The sequence below is a fragment of the Copidosoma floridanum genome, unplaced genomic scaffold (assembly GCF_036245765.1).
Source record: "Copidosoma floridanum isolate Cflo_tuat_1 unplaced genomic scaffold, Cflo_Japanese_pri ptg000021l, whole genome shotgun sequence".
In the NCBI taxonomy this organism is placed as follows: Eukaryota; Metazoa; Arthropoda; class Insecta; order Hymenoptera; family Encyrtidae; genus Copidosoma; species Copidosoma floridanum.
The window spans coordinates 27,106,769-27,128,952 of NW_028321898.1; the positions used below are offsets into that span (position 1 = coordinate 27,106,769).

Consider the following 22,184-nt stretch of genomic DNA (forward strand, 5'->3'; position numbering starts at 1 on the left):
CGTACTGTAAATTTGAAACTTTTCATAATTTTGAGCCGAAAAAATCATGTTGTCAAACAACTTTTTCTCCACTCAGATATGTTGAAAGAAATTGAAAGTAGATTTTGAAAAACGATCCAAAGTGTATCAATCTACCACAAATAATGCCAAAAAAGTGAATAGTCGTTGTGCATATATATAGTACGTAAAAAAAAAAAAAAAAAATGAGAGAAAGAAAATACACTATCGAAACAGAAGAAAAAAGTACGTACTTTCATGTATTCGTGTTCAACGATTCAATCTGTGATGAATAATGTAATAAGTGTAAATAAATAACATACGTGCGTGTGAGTGTTGCTATATATTCGTGTTGCTGTTCGAATTCAAATTGTAATTTACGCCAGACATTACAATTACATGTTGTTTTCTTCTAGTCTTCTTAGAAGAGATAACACATTTTTCACAGGTCTTGTTTAAGAAAACAATAATTTTTCCGTTATATGAATGTTTCTGTCGTTTATTTAAAAAATAATTTTAAGGTTTTACATTCCATTTGATTTGCAGTAGCTATAGCTAAAGTGCACCTAATCTAATCAGCATGTCTTGACAAAAATTTACTAAAATTATGTGTGATGTTTGTCGATAGGAATAATAAGTACAATCATGACGGCTGCAGAGCGCCAAAAATTAAAAAAAAAATTGAATTTTTAAAGTACTTATTAAAACGAGCATTAAGCATAATCTTTTGCAATGTTTTTCTCTTTGATAATAATATCACATTTACCACCGTTAACCAATCGACAAAGCGATGACACATATTTTTTAACCTATGCACGCAGTACTTAAATTAGTTGTTTTATATATTTTTTTACAACTCTAGAGCGATATCCAAACGCTTCTGCATGAGACTTCAAGGGAGGCATTCACTGCGCTGTACGTCTCAATTCGTAATTACATATAGTTATCAAGTTTGTCTAGTTTCTACTTAGTTGTTGTATTGTTTAGGTACAATTGATTTCTTTTTTTTTTTTTTTAGTACACAATTTTTTGGAATTTTATTTATTTATACATTTTTTTTAGTCATCACGTAAAAATATCCTCGTAATTCCTATTCAATTTTCCACCAAAGAGCACCAAATCAGCATGTTACTTTACTCTAAAATTGTCAACCACGCTTTGGCTTAATTATTAATTTGTTTAATTATTATATTTCTCCACAGCCATACCAAGACATGAGATAAATTGATATCGTGTCGAAAAGCCTTGCTCTCACCCCGTGCTGCTGGTTGGCTTTAACTTTCGCCCGATTATCTACGCGATGAACGACAGTTTTTATTTTTAATCCGAAATAACGCATAATTTTAATTAATCATACTTTCAAAGAATTTCGAAGACGATCACTCGCCTCTGTTGTACCCGTCGTAACGATTGTGGCAGCTCGACGGGGACGATGGTAATTTACAGGGTGCAGGTTTCATGACTTATCACGCTTCAACCTTTTTTTTTTGTCTTTCCCTTCGGTGTAGGTAAGACGCAGTTGATCCTCCGATTGTTTCTTCCAGTCCCTATACGAGAAAACGGCACACAACTGCGTTTTTACAGATACATGAAGTAAATCTAAAAATGAAATCATTGCATAATTGATAACAAATTATCCATATAATTTAGTATTTCCCTGACCTATGAATTCAGGACGATTTTCCGTACCTATTGCTAATTAGCCGCACGGAATTTCTCTAAATTGACCTTTAAATAATAATATACTTTAAGTAACCGTGAGAGAAATATTGTTAACTTTTTGAGCAGTTTCAAAACATCGATTCAACAAACATCAGTTTTATGAATTTATGCGCATTCAATTCCTATGGTGACCCGATTTTATTACCATTGCGGCATTACAGAAAGCAACTTTTCATATTCACGATGGAAAACATTTTTTTTTTCCTTTTTATTATTGTTTTCTTCTATTTTTAGATTTTTTGTGTGTATACTTACTTACAGTGCACATTTTTTTGTCGTAAAATTCTGTGCGTACTATCATATTATCAACTTAAGAGTGATGGTGATCGCTATGATTAAGGCGAATAGAGTTGAGCGTTTTTTTTTTTTTTTTACATAAAAATCGATATTTTTTGTTATTTTTGCGTTGTTACCTGTACGTTGAAGTAAAATGAAAATCAATGATTTTTTAAGGTGATCAGTATTAAACTGTTCCCATAAGCTTCAAGTTGCCAGTTCCCATTACAAATTTATTTATTTTATGTATTTAGAAAAATAAGCGAAATGTTAGATTTATCTCGATGATTGTATATTTGCCATAGTTATTTAAATCAATCTATTTTGTATAAATGCTTCTGTAAAAACGTCCATTTTTTTTCAGTCGTAAAGCCATTTTTCAAGAAAAAATAATTTTGAAAGTTTTGATTTAGAAAAAAAAAAGCTAAAGACAATAACAAGCATCAAATTTTACCTCTTTTTGTTCAATAAAAGATAGCTCGTAATGATTGCCAGGCTGACAATACTAAATCCTCGAAATTTTTTTCACTCGAAAAAAAGAATCAAACTCGAAACTCGAACTTGATCAACTAGGGAAGGTAAGCACCGACGACGCGCCATTTTGAGCTTTTTTTCTCGATTTTTTAATATCTCATTCTAAAACAGTAAAAAAAAATAATACCAATGAAAAGTAATATCGAATTAATGTTCATCCGGAAAAAATAAATGTAATTTTTTAATGTAATATCAACTTGATTCATTTGCTTAATTTATTGTCCGTTTAAAATTCAACTCATGCGCTTTATTAATTAAAAATATTACTATTACCTTCCCTAGGAGATAAAATAACCGAAATATCCATAGAAATAATTGTAGCGCTATAAGAGATACGTTATTCCGGGACCACTTAATTAATTACTTCTACGTATTTTAAAATAGTACACATGCTAACGTTGCTCTCAGCTTTTCGATGGTAAGTATAATAAATTGTATTTGCTTGACGATTGCATTGTTGTTTAAATGTCGTATTTGCATACTTTCACAATTTTTTCTGTGCTTACTATTTTATTTGATTAAAAATAGTTTAAAGTTATAATTTTTTTTTTTTTTTTTTTTTTTTTATTGATGGATGAGATCGATGTGCAGTAAAAAATCAGCAAACACTAGTGCGCGTTAAAAAAAGAAAATTAAATTGACAGTAATGTTTTTTCATTCGGAAGAAAAATAAAGAGATGAAAAAATTGCGGTGGATAACATTTCAATTAAATTAATTTGTCTAACAACTGTTAAAAAAAAAAAAAAAAAAAAATTGGTATGAAAATATACTATAAAGAGGAGAGTGTCATTGAGTGTATGTTTTCGTAAGTACAAAGGAAGATTGTAAAATACACTTTACGATACGAAAGAGCGTGTTAAAAAATTGTACTTGAAATATTAAAAAAATTTAAATAACTCAAAAATTAAAAAATAGGGGAAATATTGTAAAGAGCGTGATTTTATTTTATTTTTTGCAATTTCGCTCATACGTAATGATATATCGATGTAGAAGATGTGATAAGCGGATTATGAAATTTGTAAGAATTGTAGCATCCCACGGCATCATGCAAAAATATTGTACATACACGCACGATAAGCGCGTACAGATGAATATATGGATGTATACTGCGATGTAAATTTACGTATATACATTTTTTTAGAGCTGTTGAAAAAAAATTTAATTTTAATATATACATATATTTATGTGCGGTAATTTGTTGTTATGTAACACGGAAGTGCAGTGTTTAATAAAAAACTGAAAAAAAAAAGAAGTTTTATTCTATTCTAAGCATAAGTACCCATTGGTTGGAAGATCAAGGTATAGTGTGTATAATAATTACCTAATGTAGTTTTTAAAAAATTGTGAGATAAAAATTGAATTATGTAGAATGAAATTTTCCAATATGCAAGGTGCAAGCATAGGTATGTACCTACAAAATTTATCTGGTTAACATCATTGTTTGGATTGTATTTCTTAAAACGTTGGGATCAAAAGGTTTGTTCGTGATTCGAGATTTCGGCTGCCGGAGTAGACCGGAAAAGAGAGGTTATGCGGTCGCCATACTAAATTATACGGCAACCCCGTTACGACCAGGCCGGTCATGGTTCGCATCGCATGATCACAGTGAGGTCATCATCTGTTTTTTCTATACCTACTTAATAGTAAATCCTACACTTTTAAACGAGCCCCTGTTTTGAAAAAATTTATGCATATGTTTAAATACACCTGTGTCAGCAGTCATTTAACCTTATATTATTTATAAATATAAATAAATTTATAACATATGTCTAACATGATCTGGAGACAAGAAGCAATCTCGGATTCTCGGTCCCCAAACGGAACTTACCTTATCTAATGGTTCTTAGTATATAATCTATAGTGACGATAGTGTTGCCACTTTCACGCCGTTGTAACACAACTCACCCATCAGAAAAGGGACTTTGTTGTTTGTTAAAACGCTTCCGCACGAATAACATTTTGCAGTTAAGTAGTAGCTCTCAACAAAAAGAGTAATTCAAAGATTGAATTTGTTATTTAAGTTGGAAATTCGAGATACCTCAGACACTTGAAATGTACCTAGGGGTAAATGACCCAATTACTGTGCAGGCACCAATTACTGCGCACTCGACGGTAACTGAAAATTAGAAAAACAGACTGAAAAATTTGGGTGCTTGGATATTGTAACACGTACGGACATTAATAACGTTCAATCCAGAATCATACTTTACATCATGACATTTATAATTGTTTAACTGAGTGACTCTAAACGAATCTAAAAACTTTGTAGTCGTGCGTAGTGATTGGTGCGCAGCAATTATTGGGCCTAGGGCTTCAGCATGAAAACCTATGGGAGATACCCGCGCAGTAATTGGGGGCGCAGCGACTGGTGCTAATTTTATAACCGTGCGCAGTAATACCAGCAAGTGATATCAGCACTAACACAATTATTTAAAAAAAAAAAAAAAGTTACTTAACAGAAAAATGTTTGTCGTTTTAATCGCACGAGATGCTGCAGATTAAGATTAAGTAAAACTGGTTCAATTTACATCGAAAAACATTGAGAAATGAGAAATTTAGTACAATCAAAAATTTCAGTGCGCAGTGATTGGGTCATTTACCCCTACTTATTTGTGTTTTGTGTTCATCCTCTTCCATTAGGTGCATCTACGGAACGGCGGCGGCTAGCGGCCGCACACGTTAAGTATACCTACGTGATAAAATACGTAAACACTTATTTACCCATTAAAAGAGTATTTAAAAGTTGAGAGAGGTAAACAAGTTGAGAGACGTTAGATTTTCGTAAACTTCAGTTTTCGTCGTGTCGGGCACATACGAAAAAGACATTTCCTAACGTCCACTGAGTAGTGGTTAGTGGTATTTTTCCATCCAAAATCTAACGACATTCATTACTTTGTTTTGTGAATGCTGGTCCCCCCCACAAGGCCAGCCAGACCAAGTCTTTATGAAAAATCAATCGACAATAATGTTAATGGGTATCAGTGAGACGTAAAAGGTGAGAAAGTATTTGTTTGCATTTTTCTTACGATTGTAGATACTAAAGATGTAGTAGTATACCAGGAGATGATTTTTCTAATTTAAGCGGGATTGCTGGATAAACATCCACTTATTGCGAAAAGAAACCAGAAAAACAAGAGTCGCGTGGCACCACGTGCTTTTCTTTTGGGGATTGAAACATTAAACATTCAATTACGATAATCGACATTGAGAATAGTTTAGATCTGATGTACCTACTTATAACAACAATAGATTTCGAAATTTGTAGGATTCGGATGGTTGAAACTCTTGAAAATTTTTGCGTTGTAAACATTTTTGAGAAAAAAGTGTTCAATACGTTGAAGTAACGCAAATGCACCGTATTATTTGAATTAAGACTGAATAATTTGTTTTATTATAATACAGTGACTTTTAAGTTGTAATTTTGTATGTATTCAGTAATTTAGGTAGTACGCTGCAGGACTGAAGAAAGGACGTGATTCCTGAAAATGGAAAAAAGAAGTCGAATGAATGGGGTAAATCTAAATTTTTCCAATTGTAACAAGTTACTGTTGCATGCATAAGAATTAATAATAATAATATATGCTTACTTAACAAAAAGTGACTTTTTTTTTCTTGAATAAAAATACGAATTTTTTGTTACAAAGTGTGTGGAAATAATAATATTGCATTCATATAGTTTATCGTCAATATTTCAGAAAAGGGTTAAGAAAAATCTTATAGAACTGTATGTTCCTCCGCACAGAAGATGTGAAAAAGTGGAAAATTTATGTACCTCATCCTCAGTACTTAATGGAATGGAAGAAGCAACTTCTGGTAACGTTGAGCATAAGGTTGCAAAACTGGCTAATATTTTTTTACAAGTGCAGTTTCAAAAGCTATTGCCCTCCATTTACAAAAAAGAGTTTGACGAAGAACTATCCCCAGATTTGATGAAAACGTTGCAATTCACAGTGAAACTAAATCAAGTTTTGCCTGAAAACAAAGTAAAAATAGCGAATACCCCACTTTTTTCCTTTTTTTTGTATTTTTTATTTATCGTTTTCTATGTGTATACTTAATCATTACAGATTAAAAATGACCTCGATTTGCCATCTAGTGTAGTGCAGAAACTAGATTATGAAAAACTAGAAAAAGAGTTCTGGATAACTATATACAGTTGCAAATCAGTTGCTGAGCTCTGGGGCATTATTTTGGATACACGCCATTTTGTAAGTCAATTTATTAAAAAATATGGATTGTATCTCATTGAATCGTATTTAGACAACTGAGTTTAGGTAAACTTGAAAATGTCATTGTGTACATTCATTTTTTGTTCAGCTTAGTTGGCTGTACACATTTACACTGATAAGTTTATGCTGATGGTAAACTGTTCCCAATTCATTCTAAGTCTAAAATTCACGCATCTGAAATGATGTAACATAAAATGCTACGAATTTTGAACTTAAAAATTTAAACGTATTTCATCTCTTTTGTGTTAAAAGTAAATATTTATCAGTTAAAGACTTATTCTTTGAAAGTATTAGTTTTCCAAAATGTATTCACCACAGCTACTTATTCAATTTTGATTTCCAGGAAGAAGTTGAGAAATTGGCGGAAAGTATGAAGGAATACTTTGCAGTTGGTGATTTCATTTTTGAAGAGATTGTTGTGGGTGGTGTCTATGCTCTGCTTGATGGTTCCTGGCATAGAGTCAGATGCCTAAAAGTTGGTAAATATCACGCAACAGTGTTTTTCATCGATCGTGGTGATACAGATGCATTTCCAAAAAAAAAACTGCGCAAGCTACCACACGAATTTTGTAATCTACCTGCTCAAGCAATCAAATTATCATTGGAAAGTTTAGAAATATTTGAAGATTTAAAAGACGTTAAAAAAATTTTGGAAAGTCGTTTGCTCGACAAACCTGCATATGTAAAAGTTAACAGGTATTATCAAGATACTTTATACTGTTCATTGTATCTACAAAATGAAGACGATGAAATTAACTTGAATAGTTTTTTAATGGAAGAAATAATAGAAAAATTTTTACTCCCCATAGATTTTATTGAGCTGGTAGGTCGTTAAAACTATTTTTTTTATGTATAATGACTTATATTGAGTTTAAAAATCGATTTTCCTCTTCAAGAATAAAGTGATTCCATGTAAAGTAGCATATGTTTCAAATAAGGTGATTTATTTAAAAGTAAAAACGAATTCGTTACATTATTTCAATAAACTGATGAAAAAGGCAGTTGACACGATAAATCACGAAAATTACAAGACGCATACTGTTGTTAAATTAAGTGGTCTCCATCTGTATTTTGTTCAACAAAAAGAGGAATGGTATCGAGCTCGCGTCATTAGGTTCGTTGATGTGAATCAAGTGGATGTTGATTTAATCGATGTTGGATGTCGAGTCACCGTAAATCGTGACGATTTTATTTTACTCGAAAAAATTTGTGAAGTTTTAGCAATGTATCCACCTCAAGTAGGTTAAATGTTCTATTATTTATTCGAATAAAAAGTAGATTTTTGATTAATATGCAATTTTTTTATTTTTTAGGCTATAAAAGTTGATCTTGATGGTTTGGAAGGCCAGATTCTCGAAAAACAACAAGTTAATTACTTGAAAAAATTTGAAACTGGACAAGAAGTTTTATTTGTGAAATTTAAAGATATTTCTGATAGAGTTGTCTCTGTACAATTGTTTCAAAAAGAAAACGACTCGTTGTTATCAATAAATGATCAGATCAGACATAATGATGAACAAAAACCTCCACAGACATTACATCAGAATATACCTAAAAATGAATTGAGTAAATCAAAAAGTGCTAATAATAATCAAGATGTAAATAAAGATTATGTATTCGAGGAAATGAGAAAAGTGTAAGTCAAATTTGTTATTTACGCTTTCCGTAAAACGTACACATTTTGTAACGTACTAAAATTTTCAACTAGACTTACAAAAATTGATCTGGAAGGTACCGCAATTGAGAGTTACCATCAAATGTCTACGCTTTCTATTAAAAAAGTGCTGAATTCGCCTAAAATACCGGACACAACTTTTTTTGACTCTCATGTAGTCTTGTCTTACGATCCTTCTCATTTTGTTATTCATATTTTATCTTACAGAAATGGAGAGTTTAAAGTAAGCAATCGAACCACATGATTATTTGATTTTAATTTTTTTATTGAATATTTATTTTTTATTTTCTAATTTTTTTTTTTATATATATTATTAAGGATATGGTCAACAAAATGGCAAAAGTAATGGAGATTTACGAGAGTCCAAAACTTACATATGAGATTGTACAAGTCGGACAAATGTATGCTATAAAAGGCGATTCTGATGAACAGTGGTATCGGTAAGCGTTACAACAGTTGAGAAAGTTAGACTTATTTACTGAAACATGCATTTCATAAGACAAAATTCTTTTCTAGTGTATTCCTGTTGAAAAAATGCGACAAAAACTCAGTATTTGTCTATTACTGTGATTATGGCGAGTACAAGGCAGTTTGTATAAACAAACTCAAAGTTTTACACAACCGTTTTTACACGGTTCCATACCAAGCAGTATGGTGCGAGTTATATGGTAAACATTTTTTCAGAATGACCTACTTTGTTCTTGATACATGAAATTAAAAAATTTATTCACTTAATATATATATTTTTTAGGTGTCAAACCTAAAGGTGAAAACTGGTCTAGCAATGCTTGTATAAGATTTAAAAATTTAACTCAAGCAAAAAGTTTTGTATGCTCCGTTAAAGGAATTAAAAAACCGAAAACTTCACACATTGATTATATCTATGAAGTTGAGCTTATAGATACGAGTACAGATGATGATGTATATATTACAAATGTTTTAGTTGAAGAAGATCATTGTAGATTGTCGTCGTTTTAAAAAAAATACTGTGATTTGTTATTTTATAATGCGTGATTCCTCATTAGAAATGTAGTAATACATCATTTTTAGAAAACTGTTTTTAAAATCTACTGATATGTTAAATGTAATATTTATTAAACCACCCACATTTTTGAAAAATGTACTAAGCTCTTGTAACTTATAAAAAAGTTTTTTATTCAACAAATCTCTTTCCTGCTGTTTTTAAATTTAATTTTCCTTTCATACTATATTGATTACTCTAATGGTAAGTTTAATTTTACATGATAGTCAATTCTGAAATTTGTAAACGTAGTTCAGCCGTTAGACTACTTCATTAACATTTTAATCCAATCTTTTTTCAATCAATTCTGTCAAACGCTTCTTATACGGTGTGCGTATATCTATATATATTGGGGGAAAGACAACACACATTGCACTCGGCAGTCGACGAGGCTGGCGTTTAAATTTCATAAACCTATTCATAACAAAACATGTTTTTTGTTCTAAAAATAGGCAAAGTAAGAAAAAAGTTATAGTGTATGTTAATTACTTTGTTTCAAGATGAAGCTTGTAAGTATTTTTATCATTTTATTAATTTTTACAATGTATTAACAATTTTTGTCAGCTTTAAAAATAAAATTTTTCTTAACCTCAACACATATACAAACTCTACGAATTTAACATGTGTTTGTTTAAATTGTGCATGACATACGGTTGACAAAGTGTCTTTTTTTATTGTAGTACTCATTGTCAAGTGAACCAACAAAACCATGTCTAGTTTTAACATTCAAAGGAATCACGTTAATTTTGGACTGTGGTTTAAATATGCAGTCAGTATTAAATTTCATGCCAATGCCCATGGTACCTAGTGCCCGGTTCAATTCTCTACCTAATTGGGTTCCACGTGATAACTATCAGGATTGGAAAATCGAAGGGGTAAGATTTGAAAGTTTGGCATTTATTTTTTTTAATGTCCCACTAATATTTTTTTATCTTAGGAGTTGAAAGAATGTTGTGGCAGACTATTTGTCGACTCGACTCCAGAGTTCTGCCCACCATTGGAGAAAATCACAGACTTTTCAGAAATAGATGCAATTCTGATATCAAACTACACGTGTATGCTGGCACTTCCTTTCATAACAGAAGGCACTGGTTTCAAAGGTGTGATCTATGCAACGGATCCAACGTTACAAATTGGAAGAATTTTAATGGAAGAACTAGTTGAGTACATTGAAAAAACTCCAAGGGACACCTTGGCCAAGCACTGGAAGGAGATGCTCCATGTATTGCCACAGCCCCTATCGGATGCTCACAAACCTAAGTCTTGGAAACAATTATATTCCATGGCGGCAGTGAATTCTGCACTTGCTAACATCCATTTAGTTGGCTATGATCAAAAGATTGATATTTATGGCGCTCTATCTGTGACTCCTATCAGCTCAGGATACTGTTTGGGCAGCAGTAATTGGCTCATATCCAGTGATCACGAGAAAGTTGCCTACGTCAGCGGATCATCAACATTGACCACACATCCCAGGCCTATGGAACAAACGGCTCTGAAAAATGCAAACCTGTTGATTCTCACTGGTTTAGCACAAATGCCTACTGCCAATCCAGATACTATGCTTGGAGAACTGTGCATGACAGCTGGTAAGTTTTTTAATGTGACCCCAAGCTGTATCTGATTAATTTATTCCAGTCTCATGACTGATTATATTTTTTTTAGCTACAACTTTACGTGTTGGAGGCTGTGTTCTTATTCCTTGTTATCCTTCAGGCGTTGTGTACGATCTCTTTGAATGTCTTAGCTCTCATCTAGACAAATCGGGCTTGACCCAGGTACCACTCTACTTTATATCCCCAGTTGCGAAAACGTCGCTTGCCTATTCCAATATTCTAGCTGAATGGCTGTCGACGGGGAAACAGAACAAAGTATATCTTCCAGAAGAACCTTTTCCACACGCATCGTTAGTTGAAAACAGAAGGTTGCTGTACTATCCATCCGTGTATGCTGATCGTTTTAGTACAGAATACAAGCAGCCGTGCGTTGTCTTTTGTGGGCATCCCAGTCTGAGGTTTGGTGATGCTGTGCATTTTGTACAAATGTGGGGCCATCAGCCTCAAAATACAATTATTTTTACAGGTGAGAGCTGCTTTTTAGAAATTGTGTGACTACCGATTTGGAACATCATGATGTATTAAATTTTCTATTTTTGCAGAACCCGATTTTTCTCATCACGAAGCACTGGCGCCTTTCCAACCACTGGCCATGAAAGCTGTCCATTGTCCGATCGACACTTCATTAAATTTCACCCAAGCTAACAAATTGATTAGAGATTTGAAACCAGATAATCTTGTAATACCTCATACATACGTTCAACCACCAGTGACAGCTCCACACAGAACAGATCTTGTAATTGAGGCAGTTGGGGTAAGAAATCTTGGTTTTTTTTTTTCTTCAACTAATTTTCAAAACTTCAAAATTTTTTTCTTTTGAAAATAACTAACTAAATATTTAAAACTTTTTACCAATACCAAGGAGAAGCCATTAATTCTGTTTAAACGAAGCGAGGTCATTAAATTACCAATGAAACGAAAGAGAGGTCGTGTTTTTATTGAGCCAACACTGGCAGGAAACATAGTACCAAGTGAGATCAGACCCGGTTTGAGTTTAGCTTCTCTAAACGGCGAACTTGAAATTAAGGACAATGTATACACGATAAAGGTATAAAATATTACACTCGCAAATTATTGTGTAGATGAATGATAGATATTTAAATTTTTATAGCATATCGAGAGTAGGGCGGAAAAAAAACGAAAAGCTTCATCAAACAACTCGTTGGCTCCACTGCAAGAAGATGTTATTAAAGAACGAAAATACGAGTATGGAAACTTGGATCCTCAAGAGTTGCTTCAGAAACTTGACCAAGAAGGTATTACAGGTGCACGATTGCAACAGAATCCTTTAACGATCAGTATTCACTTGGTAAGGTGCCATTTTTCGAGATACTTAAAATCGAAACAACTATTAACGTATGTTTTTTCTTTTTCTTTTTTTGTCACAGCCGGATGATACCGTGATCCAGATCAGTGACAACTGGACGCACATAATATGTAATAGTGATCAAAAATTGAGACGACGATTGAGGAACTTAGTTTTACAGTGCCTTAAACGATTTTGAATGACCATTGATTACTATAAAAATAATTTTAAGACAAAGATGTTTATTTATTTTGTTTCAACTAAACATAGTTATTTTTAGTCCCTTATTACAGTACTTTTTTCATCCAACATATACCTCCGGTGCTACATCAGAAGTGTGCTATTATTTATTTCTTTCATTTTTTGTCTCTTGCATCATATCAATGTCTTTGATATATTTAATATCCATATTTTCATTCATGTTTCAAGTATAATCACGTGAGTATTAAGTTAATTACATTAGTAAATATATTAAATTAATTGATTGGCGACTGAGTGCACTGAAGTGAGCAAATTGATAAAATACAATATGTACACAGAATAATATCTTAACAATCCAACTGTGGCTATGCACATTAAACTAAAGCAGAACCAAAAAATTGATTCTAAAACGAAAAGAAAAACATTATTGATGCATCATAATATTATCCTACATTCACAATAGAAAACAACTAATACTTGATACAGCTGATAAACTACGGTAGTACAATACGTTTATTACTAATGATAACTCCAAGATTTTCATTTGATACAATCGTTTTTTTTTTCGTGTATTGTTTCTTTATAATCGTGCTGCATTTTGCACGTAGATACCACTTGGATCGAAAGTTATTCTCTATGAGAGCAAAGATCGAGGTGCTGACTCTTTAATTCGTTTGCAAATTATAGAATACTCTTAAAAAACTCAAATAAATCTTACATTTTATTTCAGGTTTAAAAGTATTAAACCTTTGATGTTATGATTTAAAAAAACGTTGATTTTTGAAAATGTTTAATAGTAAAATATCAAAATTGTTATTGTCTCTTTTTACAATGGCCACTTGCCTAACCATTAATCAAATTCTTTAAAAAAATTTGAGATAAAATAATTGTGCTCTTTAATTCTCCACGTAGTCATAAACACACTCGGATTCTCTTGGAAAATTTAATCATCAAAAAGAAGAAAAAAAGTTAACAACCAATCATTCGTTGCGTAAAAAAAATTTCGAGAGCCGCGCCCATCTCCAAGAGAAGCGTAGAAGCGTCACAATGTATCAGCTCAGAGGTACTCGTGCACCTGCTGCCGGCACCAACTCCTGAACTCGAAGAAATTCTTCTTGGCTTCCTCGCAGAACTGGGTGAGCTTTTCAACGATATCATTGACGTCCAGAGCCTTTTCCTCGCTCGGAAGAGACTCGAGCTCGATTGCCGGAGTTTGCTGTAATTTCTTGCGCGCTGTATCTACGAACAAAGCGCAGCACTCGTATACCTAGTTGGCCGACGCCATGCCTATCGCAACACCCGCGGCGAAAGATACGAGGAAGAAGTGGATCTCCCGGATCTGGAAACTCTCCTCGCTGCCGCAGAAGTGCTGGTACCAGCGCCGACCCCGGCTCTGGCCGTTCTTCAACAGTTGCTCGGCCTTGTCCAGCTTCCCGTCTATAAATCTGTCCACCTGTAAGTTTTTGCGCCAACGTTAGCTTGCAATTATTATTTTTATTTGATAATTTTTATGCATCCTTATTATAGAAACGAAATAATTAAACAAAAAAAATTTTTTGAAAGTTCTGTACGAATTATTACGTGTATCAAATGCTTACACGTTACTCGCGTATATAATGAAAGCTTATAATCAACAAATAGTAGCAGTAACAAGAGTTCGACTTTCTTCTAAAATAAATACGACAAAGATTTTTTAATTACAAATTATTTTTATTTTGGTAACAACACCCAAGATACAAGTCTCGTGTTTATTAAACATGGTGTTTTACTAATTTTGGTGAAATTTGTAAAATATTAGCATAACTAAATGTCTGTGGAAAGTAAGTTTAGAGACTGATTAATCGATTATCTACTAAGAGTATGTACAAAAAATCGATTGCATATCCCTCAGATAAACATTAAATCCTTATGTTTCAAGAAAATTATTTAAAAAACGTATTACTTAGTATTTAGAAAAAAAAAAAAAAAATATTCATTTGAAATCAACTAGCTCTTGTGTCTATTATTTAGTACTTTAGGCAAATCATCTATACTATTGGTATGCATTAATAGTTAATTATATTCTAGATTACCTCAATAGATTTATCAAAAATGAAAAATTAACGAGGAAATTTCATAATGTCATTTATATACAAGCATATAAAATAATTTACAATTCTGTTGACATTCATCTAATTTTGATGAGTATTTTCATGTTCATGAAGCTAGGCCGATTAAAAAGCCACCAATAAAACTAGTAGCCAAAAATGTATGTTCTTGACAGAATTTTCCTACCTGAAAATCATAATTGGATTTCAACAGGAAAATTCAATTCAGTTTTTAAGCCAATTTCACACTAGAGGACCATTTGAGAAAAGAACCACGTAAAATTTAATGGAAAAAAAAAATTTAAAGCATGTGGCCACCCTTGTGAATTGTTAAAAATAACACAAATAACATAAAAAATACTTACATTAGAAAATTATGAAATTCAATGTGTAAAATAGTTAATATTTATAATCACAATGAAATCACTCACATGATTCTCTAGTATTAATAGAGCATGTCAAATCATTAAACGAATAATTTTCTTACCTTATCTATCAATTTAGGACCTTCTCCAGTCAATTTTTCTTCAACTTTATCAGTAATCTTGTCGGCCTTCTTCTGAATCTTATCCCAATTAATTTTGATATAGCCTTGATTCGCCGCGATTTGGAGCATGATGATGCCACCACCAACTGCAAAGGCAGCAACTTTTCCAACTTTCATTGTTAGAAAGCCAGTAGCCCTGTAACCATGAAAATAACAGTATTTGACGTGTATAATAATCCATTTAATTTTCTTCCAAGTACATAAATTGAGTATTACCATCCTGACGCGCTTCCAATTACAATTTGTTTGGTGGCCGATGTTTTGCTGACGTCACCCAAGATTTTTTCAATAAAGCTCTTTGCATCTTTGGCAACATCTGACACTTCCCGGTTAGCGTCATCCTTGCCTTTCTTTGATGTTGGAACACTCATTTTAATTCTACACATAAAAGAAGAAAAAATTATACTTAAAATGTACAGCTATCACACTGACATGCCAGTAATGCAGAAATATCTATTCTATGCTTTAGAAATACCTCGAAATTTTTTTGCCTGCTAGGGAAATAATGTTTTTAATTTTTTTCATAACAATTCATACCACATTAAGATTACAAACTTTAATCAAATAAATTTTGATGGTCTAACTTTAAGTACTTGAAGGATTATTGACTATTGAAAATTAATCAAAGAAAGAAAAAGGTTAAAGGTTAAAATTTTGATGTGCTAGAATTTTGAGGTAATGGATGAAGAAAACAAGTGAGATATAATAAGATGTGTTCTCAGAATTTTTACTCATACACATATGGGTCAGTAGGTAAGTGTGCACATTGTAGATTGCAGTAAGTAGGTATTGCACCCAAAAGCTTCTCATGTTCTCATTAACATTTTTAGGTTCCTATACATCTATAGAAAATGACCTAGCTGTCAATAATTCAAGAGTTGAGACAGAAAACAGCATAAGCAAGTTATTAAAATAAATATGACTAACAAAAAGATGACGAAATAACAATGATGAATAATAAGGAAAGACTGAAAGTGACAAAAGTAAATATCGAAACAATGATAAAGTTGGTATCATAAAAAACTACGCAATATTTTCGAAATATATTTGTCTTAAATTTTAAGACGTTAACCAAAGTATTCATACAAGTTAAATGAAAGCAGATGAACAAAACCATATGGCAAAAAGTAAAGGAATTATTGAAATAATAATCTAAATATACGATACAATGATTTAAGGAAAAAAGTCCATTGACCAGAGTAAAAGGAAAAAAAATCAATAATGAATGGAACGTCTCAACCACGACCTACCTACTATAAAGTCCTTTTGGAGCTAGGGCTATACAGTGTATCTTCTTAACTTTCAAATTCTTTAATTTGCATTATGCTTACCAAAATTACAATAATTGATGCAAGTTAAGTATACTATGTGCATTGAAGATTTCAATTTCTAATACATAAGTACACACCTCACGGGATATGACACAGGAAATCTATTAGGAAACTGACCAATAATGAACAAAATACTTCCAAAGTAAGTAAACAAAAAAACACGTGCTTAGCTAAAAATAATTTAGAATTGCGAAATACCGTTTGACGATGCTCGTCACTTTGCTTTGCTTCTTACTTGTCTCGGGCATACACTAAAAGGAGCTGCCTTTTATTGTAAGTTGCGAGCCGAATAAAACATACTGACGGTCAGAGAGTAGAGTGCAGCACAATAGTGGAGATAGAGGAAAAAAGAGAGGGATCGAGACAAAATTACAGGAGAAAAAACTTTTGTACGGTAAGTACAGATACCTACTTACTTATTGAGTACTTTAAACTTTTTGCAAAAAATCGACAATCCTGCGGGCTACAATACCACGAACGATTTATCTTAATATATATATGTATCGCGCTCTACTTTTTCACCCCCGCACTTGCTATATACTTTGACAGATCGAAATCGAACTCAAAGAAGGACTAGCACAGCGCAGAATCAGAAATAGTAGGTATATGAGAGATCTGCAATTCGAGCGGGCTTACCGACCGTCAGTACACCAGTGTTACCACTCCCTGCATGAAAATATATTTCTGGCATAAACCACGTCAACGAAGCTAGAGGTGGCGGCTAAGTATAGCGGCGGGTGGACGCCGGACTGCCGCCGTCACGGTGAACGTGAAATATGTGAAGGTATGCGGATCACACACACATACGCTTTTCACCTTCATCAAGGATCGTCTTGTCTCTTTCCAACTGTTGGATTACTATCAAAACCCTAAACACCAAAGTGTCGGGCGGACGTAGAGTTGGTTTGTTAACCTCTACGGCTCTTCTGTTTAAATTTAATATATTTTTACGTGATCATCATCGTCGTATTTATCTAGTGTTTGTATGTACGTAGGAGAGTTAGTATTAAAATATAGCACCCGGTGTACTAAAAAAAAAAAAAAAAAAAAAAAAAAAAAGAACAGTCAAAGAGAAGAGCCGCGTCGTAATTTTTGTAAGTTAGCTATTCATCACATCATGACTTGACGTCCGGTCTGTACTGCAGCATAAGTGTCCTCTGCCAGTGTATTTACATGTTACTAGTGAATAAACACCATCTCCGTGATGTACGTGTTTCCCCGATGTTTTCGTCGTCTTTGATACTAGTGTATTTCGCGGTATCTCTCGCACCCGCATCCGTATAGTGTGAATATTTTCAATCCAAGATCTTTGTGAGAGATTCATCCTCGAAGAAAGGAAGGAAAGATGGCCCAGGAAACGGATGACATAAATCTGACGCCACAGGAGCTGCAGACGCTCTCGGAGCTGGATAGGTGAGCGAGGAGAGCGGCTATCATAAGTTGCTTTCAACCGATTTCTGCAGCCTGGCTGGCTGGTTTTCTGTGCTACTGACACCTTTGCCTACATCTTTCGGTTCTTGCTTTTCTCGACCAGTCGCTTTACTCGCAAATTTTTTAATGGGCTTTTTTTATTTTTCTGTCACTGGAAACATTGGAACATTTATTTTATGGAGTTTACTTGCCGTTTTCGGCGAATTGTCGGTAATTGGTCTGTTTGTTTTGTTTGTTGGTCAGTTTAGTGACAGTTGCAAAAGATGAATGCTCTTACTATTTTTTTTCATTATTCTTGTTATTGGTTTGATGATTTCCTTGCATGAGTCTGTATTTACCACTGCAAGTGACTCTATTCATTCATGTCTTTTTAAAATCGATCGATACAATGTAAAATTATGATGTTTGAGGAGTTGGTCATTCTTTAGATTGAAAAAATAGTTGACTTGTTACAATCAAAGTTATGTTTTCAAACTTTATTATTGATTTATGTTTTCAGTCGACAATTTGGTTTTTTCAAACTTAATTCACCAGAACAAGCCAAAAAGAAAGCATTGGTGGTTCGAGCGATCAAATATTTAGAAAGAATGCTAGTTCAAGCACAGTCTGAGAAACAGCGAAGAAAAGCTGACAGTACAAAATCAGTCATCGAAGGCGTAAAAGATGAAGATGACGACGATGATGATGATGATGAGGACAAAGGAATCAGTATAGATCCAAAAACTTATTGCAAACTGGGCCACTTTCATCTGTTACTTGAAGATTATACTAAAGGTTTGCTTACATTATTTGAGTTACTGTAAAATATAATTACTTAAAAAACAAGTTAAAAAATAATTGGAATGATCATTACAGCTATGTCTGCCTATCAAAAGTTTTATGAATTGAAAGGTGATTATTGGAAGGACGCATCTTTTTTATATGGACAAGGCTTGGTGTACTTTCATTTCAACGCGTATCAATGGTAAGTTTAAAAAAAAAAGTTTAGCTCATACTGTATATATATTTAAATTTTCACCAACAATAACTCTTTAAATTCAAGTATACGTGTGTGCCCATTAATTTTCAATACAGTATCGCATATAATTTATAGTTTGAAATTTTATCACCATGTTTATTACACAAATATAGTAGTTTAAATTTTTATAAGTAGCTGGTTCAACAACTTTCTATTTTCCATCAGAATCGCAATCTGTAATCCTTGAAATAGCAAAAGCTCTTATCCAAGCAAACCTCTGGTTTAAACAGCGTATGTATCACATGAGTTACTTTGGTACATACCTGTAAACCCAAAAAAAGTGCTTATTTACTGAAGCCAGCAACATCATTGCCAAGCTAAGTATGTGTATACACTTGAGTACAGAGAACGAGAATAATATTATCTAACTCAGAGACGGCAACGCGAGGGTGCAAAAAGAAGAAAAGTAAGGGACGATAGGGGAGCTCGGAGGAAAAATGCCACGCGACTCCGCGGCTTGATCGCGAAGAGGAGAGAGTGGCTCACCTTGAAAAGGGGGCGTCGGCCCCGGCATGAACTTAAAGGGTTCGTTCTCCTCTTTTCTAGGCTCTACTTCTCTTCCTCTCTCTTTCTCTACACTGATCCTTTACTCTTTTTTTACTTATTTTCTCTCTCCTTCTCTCGTTCTCTTGGTTCCCTGTCATTGAACCCTTTCAATTTTTCCAAGTCCTTTCAATTTCGCGCAAAAGTCTTTGTCGATAAGGCAGAGTCGGTTCAACAGGGAGTTGCATTGTTGACCGAGTTTCTACCGGGGTGAAGGTGTTTTCGATCTCACAGTGTAGGTGGCGAACTGAGGGTGTTTTCTGAGGGTGGACAAACAAGCTACCTAAACCTGGTGCAATTTGTACATGGATTTATTGATCGGCAAGCGCTTCGGCTACAAGTAAGTATACACGGGCAGAGAACCCGAAGTAGATCCATCTTCGAAAGTCTTTCAACCTTTCGTGTATAGGCAGCTTTGAAGAAAAATCGTCATTCCAAACGTATATTCCTTTTATACTCCTGGCTTCATCATTTAATTAAATATAATATTATTTTGTACGGAATTTATGCATTTTCACAATTATTTCTCTCTACTAATTACCAGGGGGTAGGTTTTTTCTACTCTAACGAGGTCACAGAGACATGTCGTTATTCGAGTTGAGATCAAGGCTCGATTTAATCACCATTGATATTACCAAATAATCTTTGCTTCCAAACTACTCAGCTTATCTACTACGACAAAGAAAAAGAGTTACTATTGTATCCAAAAATACGTTTGAACTTAGTTGTTGTCAATAAGTCATTGTATTTTTGCCATCTAAATAGCTCGGGTCTTATACCTTTTCGTTTGGAAATAATATTAAGTAGTGTTGTCGAGAAGAAGAAAGATGTGGCTAATGAGAAAAAAAAAATATATATTTAAGCAGCCACCGCTCACACGTGACTCTCCATTGTACATATTATGCATTCGTGATTGTTTATCTCTGTAAAAAATAACTCAATGGATCCGTACATTTTGGAGAAACAGAGTTCGACAGATCTTAAGCTGAACTACTGTTTTTTTTTACCGATCTCCTCAAAAGTTACGCAAGAGCGCTTCCCCCTGAAACATCCGACTCCAACTCCGTGACGAAAAATTCGGGAATTACCCTTGCCTTGGAATAAATCATTATAGATGAAAGAAAAAACAAATCATGTACACGCAATGCAGAGCCCGTGCAGAGTTTAGAAATTTAGAATCACGAGGAGCAAGAGAGAGGAAGGCGCGCGCACCTAGAGCGAGAGGGACGGGGAGAGCAACTTTTTTGAGCGTACTCTCTCCCTCTACACATACACGTATGTATATGTATACAGAGAGACTCGCGGACGACGCGCGGCGGGGTCTACGTGCCTGGCTGCTGCGAGCGCATGGCGGTGGTGGCGCGGCCTCTGGGGGCGTGGGGCCGACGACGCCGCAACTGCAGTATAGCACGCGCCCAGCACCCGTCGATATATTTATCGGGTAGAGAGCTGGGGGTGAGGGGAGGAAGCACGTGTAGTTCTTTCGTCCATATACATGCGGGACTTGTCATCTCTGCTCCGTCTAGGGCTCCGTTTTATTGTTTCCGCTGCGCATATGTGTATGGGAGTCGACTGGCTCTCGAGAAGCGTTTTTTGAACTTGCCTCTTTTTTTCACATCAATATTACTTCACCAACCCAAGGCCTCGACGATGTCACTCGTAGAAAAGCTCCGAAATGGTAAATATTGAAACAAACGAGAAACGTCGTCTTTGGGAATAAATGCCGTTGCAAATCAAAAGAAACAGAAGCCAGCTTTTTTTTGTTTCACAAACGAGGGGGTCGATGCACCTGTTACTGCCCAGCGAATTATCATAACACGTACGGCAGAGCAGAGCTGGAGCACAGCCACGGCCGGATACATCAGCGGGACAAAAATACCCACAACATGTATAGCGCGCGAATCGGGTCATCGGCTCCTCTCTCGCAAGTCGAGCCTCGTACTCCTAATATAGTACCATCTTCTCTCTCTATCCATCTGCTGTGGCTCTCGGAGCTGTTTCGTGCTTTTAATTGAATTACCCAATCGACGAAGGATAGGGGCGTTTTTGTCTGGACTACTGGGATGCTGGTCGTCGCTGTTGCGATGGGGCGGCTGTTATTGATTTTGTTTGTTTCTAGGGTGCTCCGCTGATCGGATTTTTCGGTAGGGAGCCCTGATCCCCTGCTCCCAGGGTATGTGCGGGGTTTCAACTCTGAGCCAGAGAGTTTTCATCTCCGCGTTTTGGTGGTGAGGTAAAATTTTTAATCCGAAAGAATCGACAATGTAGCCGAAATGAAGGGTAAACCGGCAGACAACCTTATACTGTGACTATATACATACGCGTCGTGCACGTGACGGATGAAGGGGAAAAAAGGCACTCTTGTACCCATGTACGCTTCAACCCAACCACGCGACTTTCCAAGGAGGAAGGGAAGGGAGGAGGAAAAAAAAAAAAATCGATTTCCGGTGCTGCAGCAGGCCCTCCGCGTCTCTCTCTTAGCCTGGCGCTCGTTGACCCAGATGAAAAAAGAGCGGAAGAGAGCTCACCTTCTCACGGCTCTTCTTCCGCGATCTAGCTCTCTGCTTCCCCTTGTCTCTCGACCCTTTATTTTCACTCCGTCTTTTTTCTTTCCTTGTCTCTTGCGTGCGCTCCTTGTTACGTACACGG

At 34.6% G+C, this 22,184-nt stretch overlaps 4 protein-coding genes and 1 long non-coding RNA gene across 12 annotated transcripts in view; 4 read left to right on the forward strand and 1 right to left on the reverse strand.

The window, feature by feature from the left end:
- The first annotated feature begins 12 nt into the window (after window positions 1–12).
- LOC149374242 (uncharacterized) lies at window positions 13–2,089 on the forward strand. Its single transcript, XR_016293177.1, has 2 exons — window positions 13–912; window positions 1,200–2,089. It is a non-coding gene; the product is annotated as an uncharacterized LOC149374242 (long non-coding RNA).
- A 3,079-nt stretch (window positions 2,090–5,168) lies between these two features.
- Window positions 5,169–9,557, forward strand: LOC106644854 (tudor domain-containing protein 7-like). The gene is made up of 11 exons (XM_089594269.1): window positions 5,169–5,525; window positions 5,966–6,042; window positions 6,226–6,513; window positions 6,598–6,738; window positions 7,103–7,582; window positions 7,656–7,997; window positions 8,073–8,395; window positions 8,468–8,657; window positions 8,753–8,874; window positions 8,951–9,102; window positions 9,186–9,557. The coding sequence occupies exons 2-11, from the start codon at window positions 6,016–6,018 to the stop codon at window positions 9,410–9,412; spliced, it is 2,292 nt and encodes a 763-aa protein (XP_089450395.1). The 5' UTR covers window positions 5,169–5,525; window positions 5,966–6,015; the 3' UTR covers window positions 9,413–9,557.
- Window positions 9,558–9,802: 245 nt separating this feature from the next.
- Window positions 9,803–12,625, forward strand: IntS9 (integrator complex subunit 9). The gene is made up of 8 exons (XM_014360590.3): window positions 9,803–9,964; window positions 10,136–10,330; window positions 10,393–11,044; window positions 11,121–11,537; window positions 11,614–11,825; window positions 11,934–12,119; window positions 12,183–12,380; window positions 12,460–12,625. The coding sequence occupies exons 1-8, from the start codon at window positions 9,956–9,958 to the stop codon at window positions 12,574–12,576; spliced, it is 1,986 nt and encodes a 661-aa protein (XP_014216076.2). The 5' UTR covers window positions 9,803–9,955; the 3' UTR covers window positions 12,577–12,625.
- On the reverse strand, window positions 11,812–17,056 carry LOC106644890 (FUN14 domain-containing protein 1). 6 transcript variants are annotated; one of them, XM_014360597.2, is made up of 4 exons: window positions 16,960–17,056; window positions 15,429–15,590; window positions 15,153–15,348; window positions 11,812–14,031 (listed from the first exon to the last, which is right to left on the reverse strand). In XM_014360597.2, the coding sequence occupies exons 2-4, from the start codon at window positions 15,581–15,583 to the stop codon at window positions 13,846–13,848; spliced, it is 537 nt and encodes a 178-aa protein (XP_014216083.1). In that variant the 5' UTR covers window positions 15,584–15,590; window positions 16,960–17,056; the 3' UTR covers window positions 11,812–13,845. The 6 variants fall into 6 exon arrangements, with proteins under 6 accessions (XP_014216083.1, XP_014216078.2, XP_014216080.1 ...); XM_014360592.2 differs by lacking the exon at window positions 16,960–17,056 and adding an exon at window positions 16,742–16,948; XM_014360594.2 differs by lacking the exon at window positions 16,960–17,056 and adding an exon at window positions 16,621–16,655.
- Window positions 17,057–17,381: 325 nt separating this feature from the next.
- The window catches only part of Utx (Utx histone demethylase), an 85,871-nt gene continuing 81,068 nt past the window's right edge, over window positions 17,382–22,184 (forward strand). For all 3 annotated transcript variants that reach the window (XM_089594878.1, XM_089594880.1, XM_089594879.1), the window contains exons 1-3: window positions 17,382–17,956; window positions 18,474–18,748; window positions 18,830–18,938. In XM_089594878.1, the coding sequence (XP_089451004.1) occupies window positions 17,889–17,956; window positions 18,474–18,748; window positions 18,830–18,938 (452 nt within the window). In that variant the 5' untranslated portion in view covers window positions 17,382–17,888. The remainder of the gene's footprint in view (window positions 17,957–18,473; window positions 18,749–18,829; window positions 18,939–22,184) is intronic.

Excerpts from the sequence above, each read along its gene's own strand:
- LOC106644854 (XM_089594269.1), top strand. The coding sequence starts at position 6,016 with ATGGAAAAAAGAAGTCGAATGAATGGG. Across the intron at positions 8,396-8,467 it reads TTCGAGGAAATGAGAAAAGT|ACTTACAAAAATTGATCTGG; the intron begins GTAAGTCAAATT and ends ATTTTCAACTAG. Across the intron at positions 8,658-8,752 it reads ACAGAAATGGAGAGTTTAAA|GATATGGTCAACAAAATGGC; the intron begins GTAAGCAATCGA and ends TATATTATTAAG.
- IntS9 (XM_014360590.3), top strand. Across the intron at positions 11,538-11,613 it reads AAATACAATTATTTTTACAG|AACCCGATTTTTCTCATCAC; the intron begins GTGAGAGCTGCT and ends CTATTTTTGCAG. Across the intron at positions 12,120-12,182 it reads ACAATGTATACACGATAAAG|CATATCGAGAGTAGGGCGGA; the intron begins GTATAAAATATT and ends AAATTTTTATAG.
- LOC106644890 (XM_014360592.2), bottom strand. The coding sequence starts at position 16,791 with ATGCCCGAGACAAGTAAGAAGCAAAGCAAAGTGACGAGCATCGTCAAA. Across the intron at positions 15,591-16,741 it reads GTGACGAGCATCGTCAAACG|AATTAAAATGAGTGTTCCAA; the intron begins GTATTTCGCAAT and ends TTTTATGTGTAG. Across the intron at positions 15,349-15,428 it reads ATTGGAAGCGCGTCAGGATG|GGCTACTGGCTTTCTAACAA; the intron begins GTAATACTCAAT and ends TCATGGTTACAG.